The sequence below is a fragment of the Pelmatolapia mariae genome, linkage group LG22 (assembly GCF_036321145.2).
Source record: "Pelmatolapia mariae isolate MD_Pm_ZW linkage group LG22, Pm_UMD_F_2, whole genome shotgun sequence".
Lineage (NCBI taxonomy): Eukaryota > Metazoa > Chordata > Actinopteri > Cichliformes > Cichlidae > Pelmatolapia > Pelmatolapia mariae.
In genome coordinates, this window is record NC_086245.2 from 22,412,291 (window position 1) to 22,420,911 (window position 8,621).

Genomic DNA, 8,621 nt, shown 5'->3' on the forward strand with positions numbered 1-8,621 from the left:
TGAAATGTGAGGCATATAAGCGGGACAATATATCGCACACCAGCACAGACAGATCATTCAGTTAATACATTATCAATCAGAAACTCCAGTTTCTGTTTAAAACTTTTTGCAGCATGCATCCACTTAAATGCACAACAGCATCGTGAAATACTGCACAGTAATCGTGTATTCGTTCAGCAGGAATGAAGTTATTCCTGCGTGAGTTATAAATCTTTCATGCAAAGGTTACTGGTTTTGAAAAATAACTACCCAGAGCAGTGCGCTCCTTTATACCTGGTGGTGAAGATGGTGTTGTAGCTCTATGTGGCCCTCTGCTGCTGGACATTGTCTGTTGCAGCTGCAGTCCAGGCTCTCGTTTGATTGTTAGCTGAGTACCACAGAGATCTCAGCTGCATTGAAACTTCAGGGGTTTTTAAAAAAATTTTTTTTTATTATGGTGTTATATTGAGTTTTGGTTTGTTTTGATCTATAGGGGATGTGCATGTAGGCATGGTAGACAGAGGAGGGCAGCTAGAGGTGGAGGTCAACCAGGCCAGAGGGTTGACCCCCAAACCAGGCTCCAAGAACATACCAGGTACTCACTTCTTGATGAAAGCTACAATTCTGTGGGCTTAGCAGCACATGCATGAGGCTCACTTTTTCTTTTTTCATCTGCAGCAACCTATGTGAAGGTGTATCTTCTGGAGAACGGCGTGTGCTTGGCTAAGAAGAAAACCAAAGTAGTGAAGAAGACTCTGGACCCCACCTACCAGCAGGCTTTGTTGTTTGATGAGAGTCCTCAGGGCAAAGTCCTACAGGTAAGTAATCCTCTTTTTCTAGCCTTTACAATTTTCCGCCAAACATTTTAAGCTTCATCACCCAAAAATGAAACGTCTCACGCATTTTTCTTTTGATCCCAAACACCCCAAATAATTGATTTTACGCTGTCTTTGCTGGTCTCACAGGTTTAAACTGGGTGACACTGAAAGTTCTTATGCACCAATCAAAAACTTCATAGGACTTATAATTATTGAGTTAGTAAATTTGTTGTATGACAAATAGATTTGGGGTCTGCCAGTAGCTGAGAAGTCTCCACAGCACTGGAAATCAGTAAACAAAAAATTGCTGTCATTTCTCCTCCAGGTAATAGTGTGGGGGGATTACGGGCGTATGGACCACAAGTGCTTCATGGGAATGGCCCAAATCCTCCTGGAGGACTTGGACCTGTCTGCCACAGTCAGCGGCTGGTATAAGCTGTTCCCTACCTCCTCCCTGGCAGACCCCAGCATCGGACCCCTCACCCGACGCCTCTCTCAGTCCTCCCTGGAGAGCGCCACCAGCCCTTCATGCACCTAGACACCCAGAATACATACACACACGCGCGCGCAAGGCAGAGTCACGCAGACACAGGCGCACGTACTGTATATACACGACGACTATGTAAGTGCAAAGCCAGGTAGGCATACATACACAAAGAGATGCATCCGTGCAGGAAGACACACTTGACATACACACAAATACCTGATCCCAGCCACATTGACACACATGCACTCTCAACATGCTGCCATAGTCTTTACTGGAATATCCTCTCGACTGTCCGTTCACACTCTCACCCACCGCTCAGTGTTTACTGGCAAAACGATTAGCAGATCCAAAACGGGAGAAGGCGTAATTTACCTGAACATGTAGCATTTTTCCACCCACCTGTTTCCAACATCTCATACCACGAAAACCAGGATTCACCGGGTGCCGTGTTCTGCAGCCCAAGATTTTCCGTGGCACAGCTCATCCCAGGGCACATCCTGATGCCAGTTTCTAAACTCTCTATGCCAAACTAAGAAAAAAAACTTTATTTTTTAAACCAAAGCAATTGTTATTGTTGTTAATATTACTATTATAAGTAGTAGGTGAACTAGTATACAATATAAAATATGGATATGTAGCAGAGTCAATGACTTAGATGTAATGCAAAAAAAAATTAAATAAAAAAATGACGATACACTTCACACACACACGCGCACACACACAAGCTGGGGACGGGAGGCCAAACACATACACATACCTGGATAACAGGCTCGGATATTCACATAATGGCTATTATGTGAGGTAGCAACACTGCTATTCTATAATTTTCACAGGGCAGAGTTTATATATAGATATATATATCAAAATAGATATATAGTTAAAAACTTACTTGTGTTTATATATATGTGTCGGCTGCATTCTGCATGTTTGCTTGCGAGACATTTTAAAGTGCTTAAACCTTTTTCATTTAGCTTGCTTTGACCAATGTGACAGCAGTGTAGTGCTGCTTTATTTTGTGCCGAGAAGGGAGCACACCGCACTGAGTTGGGGAGAAGGATGGGGCTGTGGTGATGGCGGAGCGAAGGGGTTGGCTGCCATCGCTATCTGCAGAAGACGAGAACAAAATAAGCCAGCCAGCCACACGTTAGCGGACAAACACATTTATGATCCCTGCCTTCACCTTAGGCGTTCGGAGAAATGTGACCGCTTTGTAGCCCGTCCTCGCGTATTCTGGGGAAAGGGCCTCTACCAGCACCTGGACTTGTTCCAGCTTCCAGTTGATTTCCCCATTTTTGTTGCCGTCCTACTTGATGAGGGATGTGGGGAGATGGCCGGCGTGCCTCTGCACCTCTCCTTTTCCGATCAGATGTAGCCGGTGTTGTGCCAAAAAATAAACTGTTGTAAATGGCCTTGCTGGCCTATAATCTGTGAAACATATGTCAAACCTGTTTCTCATGAATGATATCAAGTCCTTTTGAGCCACAAACAACATTCCTGTCACAAGCTACATTCAGTTTTTTGGCAAAGTGACTCTTATAAATCCTTTATTTATCTAGCTTAGAAGTGTCATTTACATTAAAAATGTCTTATTGTAATAGAAATCCAGCCAAGAGGGCAACAGAAATTGCAACAAATATAACATAAATGTTTTAGAAAGGCCAAAAGAGACTGGATTGATTATAATGTAGGTGCAAATAATACACAATTATAATAAGAAGCTTTCAAAACAGGTAGTTTCTTCATTTTGTATATAAGCCCTTCAGAAATCCAATAGACTCTGTAGTCTGTTTACCAATATAAGCAAAGAGATTATACATAAAAAACACACAGGAACATCGGGAATGACTTTTTGGGACAACACCGGAAACATTAACATGCGCACAGCTTGTGAAACCTTTAACCCTCCTAACTTTCCCTTTGACGCTAACTAAACCTCTTTTAAACGTGTCAGCGTGAATTGAATTTCTTTGCGATAGCCGACTATTATGTCAGCATTACATTTACTAGCATACCTGCCATATGGTGGTTTTACTTGTTTCAGGTGCAAATGTGGCAGTGACACATCTTCAGCACTCTCGTTTTATATTTCCCGTCAGGCGGCGTGTTTGCGTTTTCTTTAAATAGCACTTTACTGTAAAATATTCACGCTGAGCTCGCAGCGGTTGACTGCTTCTTCTTTTTTTTTTTTTTTTGCGTTTTTATTTAGTCACACTGCGCTGCACAATTGTTTTGAATTGCAGCATGGAAATGTAAGTCGAGTGCACTAGAACAGCTGATCCAGGTGACTTCTGCTGCCGGATTTAGATTTCTTGAAGACTTTTAACCTTTTCCCATTTACATTTCCTCTGAGTCCGCTTTGCACTAACTATAAGGGTGTTTGCAGAAAAAATCAACAAAACAGTTAAAGGTGTGATGATGATGGAGTCTTCACTGGCAGCAGAGGAACTAGCACGCCAAATTAAGCTACTGCTTTCTTACTGGTTTATTTAAGGTGCAGATGTCTGGGGGGAAGGGTTTATTATTTTTTTTCTGACCAACATCAATCCTTGTATATATTTCTGATACATGAACATGGGCAAAGGCGCTAACAGAGATCATATTTTGAAGAGGTGCAAAGTCTCGAGTTCCTCTCTTAAAAGCTTCTACGTGTTTATGAGCTCTGAATTTGCTTTTATCACCACCACATGGTTTTTTTTCAGTCTCATTTATTCCTCTCTCCTCATCTTTCTGCAAAAAAAAAGGGAAAATGCGAGGTTTTTTTTAGTCTCGCAGCACCTCAGAACAACACGATTCACGTTTCAATGCTTTTTGAACTTTGGATAAACTAAAGGGATATCTGGCATTCTTGAATTTTTGGGAGGATGATTTATGATGTTTATTTTTAATCCTCCTATCATATGTATACAAAATGTTTTCTTTGTTAAAGAGGTGTTGTCATTTGTTTTATGGTTCGGAGCTATTCCTTGCTGGATCTGTACTTGTATGGTCCTGCCTATGAAGTAATTTTATGTATTGATTTTTTTCTTGGGACAGCTGGCATGTTATACAAATATGGAAAAAAAAAAAAGGAAGAAGAATCCTCAAAAAAACAAGATAATGAAATTTATAGATCTGTGTAACTTCCCTGCTTATTGTTCCACTCCTTGGTAAACTATCAAAATACTGTTAATGTTTTTCCAGGCGTTTTGGAGCTTTTATGAGACTGCGTGTGTGTATGTGTGTCCCTTTGCTATATATCAATCATCCCCAAAGCATTACCCATTCTCATGATTGAATAGATGCAAAGAAATGTATTATATATCTTATAAGAAAGGCAGGATTAGCCAAAATTTGCCCAAATCCTTTGATTCTTGCAACCTAGAGGATAAGTTTTAAATATTGCCTTTGTTTAAAGTGTAGTGCGGGTGTATGTCTTTTAGAGAGATGCATTTAGTGAGTTAGTGTGATGCATAATGAGCGACAGGGCAGCAAGGTGTGAGTGGATCAGAGTTTTCACATATGAACGCCAACATTAACTTTGAACTTTCTCTTTACCTTAGATTTAAAGAAAAAAAAATTATTATATATAAACTGTAGTGTCACCTGATCATTGTGCATCGTCTCACACAAGGTCATTTGATTTATTTGGACACAGTCTATTAACTTTGCTAGTTTTAAGAGATTTAACAAAAAAGGGGGTCGAAGCCTCATTAGCAGCAGGGATGGCGGGACGGAGATCAAGCAGGTTGTCAGTCTTCGTGCTTTTGTGGAGCTGAGTGACGCGTAGACTGTTTTCGTTTTCTTTTTGTCAATGTGAAGGTGTGCAGATGCATGAAGTCGACACGGCTCAGGTGATATTTGAATGGAGAGGCTGCCAATGCTCAGAATGTAAAACCCCACAAACTTGCTATAAAAAAGCATCTTTTTAACCCAAAAATGTATTGTGTGCAACGCATCTTAATAACACATACCTGAGTCATAGTTTGTGCACTATATCGAAAGTGTATTTTATTTTTCTAAGGACAGAGGTATTATTCAGAGAAGGAGGAGGACAGCGTGGGCAAAACCCGCCTTTTAGCTTTTTTTGCAAAAACGAGGGCTTGTTCAGTTTACAATGGCCTTACTTTGCGTAGGAGACGTTGCTTCACTCTTGTAGCACACAGCTGAAAGTTTTGAACAAATGTATTTTGCTTGAGATATTGTACCGAAGTTCTCTATGTGTATATGTATAGTTTTATGAATGTATTTCTAAACCCTTACACCGAGGAGGAGTGTAACTCTTTTTCGTCATCTTGTTTGCTATACCGTCTCTTCTGGAGACTTTCCGGGGACCCCGCCTGCACCCAATCAGGCGGCCCCTACTTTTACTGTACTGTAATACTGTATGTCTTATGATTTGTGTTTTAAAGGAACAGCTCTGTGTTTGTAAACAAGCATGAATTCCGTCTGGCGAGATGCGGTTATTTTATTTATTTCAATCGCCAAGATGGGTTTTGAGCAGAAGGGATTGCCCTCCCCCCGCCCCCAACCCTTTGTCTATCAAGCTGATGGAATTATTATATTTGTATTTTGATCTAGGAAATATTTGCCGCATGGTTACTCTGATCTTTGCATTTCTGACCTTGTATTTAACCTTTAATGATGGTTTGATCACGATGAGACCAACAAGTGACAGCGGTGGGGGCAATCAGACCCAGAACAGCATCCAGAGAGATGCAAAAGAACTTTTATGATTAAAAACACTGTTATCTTACAGTAGCATGAGCCAAGCCTTACATTTTCTGATGTTTTCTTCTGGCAATAAACATTGGCTGTAGCATTTGCTGTCGTGGGCGCCTTCGCCCACGGCTTCACTCTCTCTCTCTCTCTCTCTCTCTCTCTCTCTCTCGTGACCCCAGAGCTGAGCATGGGGCGCCAAAAAGTGATTTCCGGTATTCGCCCAAAAAGTGATTGGCCTAATTTGTCAGAAAAATATATCAGACTAATTTCTCATGAATGATATCAAGTCATTTTAAGCCAGAAAGAAGTTCCCCATCACAAGGTAGAAGCTTGAATCAGGTTTTTTGGCAAAGTGACTGTTAGATTTCCTTTATATATATATGGGTAAAAAGTCTCATTGACATTAAAAATGTCTTTTTCAAGAGAAATCTGGCCAAGAGGGCGTCAAATATAACATCACAGTTCTAGAAACATACTGTAAGGGACCAAAAGGGAATGAAAAACCAGTTATTTCTTTATTTATATATGACCCCTTCATACATCTACAGTCTATTTACCAATATGAGTAAAGATATTAGACATCAAAGAAACTCATAGAAACATCAGAAATCACTTTTTGGCTTTTGGAACAACACTGGTATCAGTTGAGCTACCATAAATAAGATAAAAGTGTACCCACAAATTTAAGCGCTGGGATAAATTTAACAAAGCATGCAGTGCATTGTGATTTACTGCTGTATGACAGTAGAGCTCGTGATAAACAAGTTTAATTTTCTCTTCGACGTTGCATTCCAGACGCATGCATTCCAGGTGTTTGATTTGCCAGTGTTACAGCTGTCCATGAGAACAAACACAGACATTGCCATTTACCTGACGGCATCAGTTCATTTGTCTTCATCCACGTCTATGTCAGCGATCACAGCACAAGTTTTGCTTTGTAACCTTTCTGTCCTTTTTCGCCATCTGTCAGATTGTATTACGGCCATAGTAGCTCCCCTCCCCGCTATCAAGGCAAACCTTATCAAGCCTAGGAAAGCACAGAACACAACCCAAACTAATGGTTTAACTAATATTTAAATGGACCACAATCACATTCCCAAAGCACATGTAGTAGACTCGATGCCTCTTTTTCCCTGCAAATTACGGATTCATCATCCCAGTTCAATTGGAATAGCTGGTTTTGGTAAATGAGGGTTTGTCTTTTCCGATCTGGCCTTAAACGTTCCACCAAGAAGCAAAACAAAGGATAGCGTAGCTGCCTGGCTGATGAAAGGATGTGGTTTATGGCAAAGATGAAGGAAAAAACAAAACAAAACAAAGGGAGCTGTAATTTTATACCTGTGCTTTGTAAATGTTTTCTATGTGCAGTATTTGATAATGTAAAACTGGTATTTTTGTGGTTTGTACGCTGCAAAATTGATTACTTAAGGTGCACGTAGTTTTGTAAGAAAATAGAACCAAACTGAGGAGAAAAGGAAAAAAAACAATGGGATTCAGAAGCCTGTATTTGCATGCCCTTTGACATCTGGACGCAAAGTCAATAAAGTTTATTTGAATCACAGACATTCATTCTCCGTGTCTTCACTTTTCTATTGCAGGTCGTGCATTCTTTGTGTATCTTTGATGAATCTTTGTTCAAGTCACGTAAAAGAAGAGCTGCATTCTTTCCGATGGCCACCAGAGGGCCCCTCCTCCCTATGGAAAAAGAAGTCAAATGTATAAAAGTCTATGAGGAAAAAAAACACCATTAATTACCTCAGTAAACACCTTTCTCTTGATTATATGGCCTCAGTTGCTGCTTTCACATATTTTTAATACAGCAAGATGCTCATTTTTATAAATTATGATCTCAGTTAGATTAAAATGGACAAAGAAGTAGGCCACACAACAAAGCATATGAGTCAGCCACATATGAACATGTATGGCCACTAGTGGGCAGTAGAAACAAGCTTTATAGTATTACACAGTTGCACTTTTAGTTGATTTTGAGAGCCTACAAGGAAACCACTTACTACTGTTTAAGTCATGCACATGCAGAGCAACATTAATGTGTCTATACTCAAACTACCTTGAGCTTCGTGACCTGTACATGAGGCCAGAAAAAATTTACTAACAAACTTCCACAGTAGTATTAAACTTCTATGCAGCCACTCCTTCTTTTTTGTTGACAGCAATCAAGCAGAATAGGCAATTTTTTTTTTTTTTTTTTTTAAACCTGTCCCGTTTGGTTCTTTTGCCATCAGAATTGTTGTCTAAAGGCGAAGAAAGATGCCCAACGGATTTACTTTACCAAATGGACCATCCCAGCCTTGCCGTAATGGTCCATTTGATTTACCTTTTATTGTTTATTTTATTTTATTTTATTTTTTTTACTTGCTAGATACGGGACAGGGGAAAAGAAAAGGGAGAAAGAAAGAGGGGGGAAAAAGCAAAACAACAAAAAAAAAAAAACAGCGGAGAAGAGGGACGGGGATAAAGGGCAAAAAACAAAAAACAACAAAATAAGCAGACAAAAAATACATATATCGATCACCTGGATCACCTGTTGAGAAAGAAAAAAGAAAACAAGCAGAAGAAAACGAGAGTAATAGAATAAACAACATCACAATGATATATGGGAATATAACACTAAATACTTA

General features: G+C 39.9%; 1 protein-coding gene across 1 annotated transcript in view; it reads left to right on the forward strand.

Annotated features, from left to right (window-relative positions):
- Window positions 1–7,538, forward strand: part of rims3 (regulating synaptic membrane exocytosis 3) — a 51,842-nt gene extending 44,304 nt beyond the window's left edge. Inside the window, exons 5-7 of the mRNA XM_065471113.1 lie at window positions 473–574; window positions 658–797; window positions 1,123–7,538. Coding sequence (XP_065327185.1) covers window positions 473–574; window positions 658–797; window positions 1,123–1,335 — 455 coding nt within the window. The 3' untranslated portion in view covers window positions 1,336–7,538. The remainder of the gene's footprint in view (window positions 1–472; window positions 575–657; window positions 798–1,122) is intronic.
- Window positions 7,539–8,621: the final 1,083 nt, after the last annotated feature.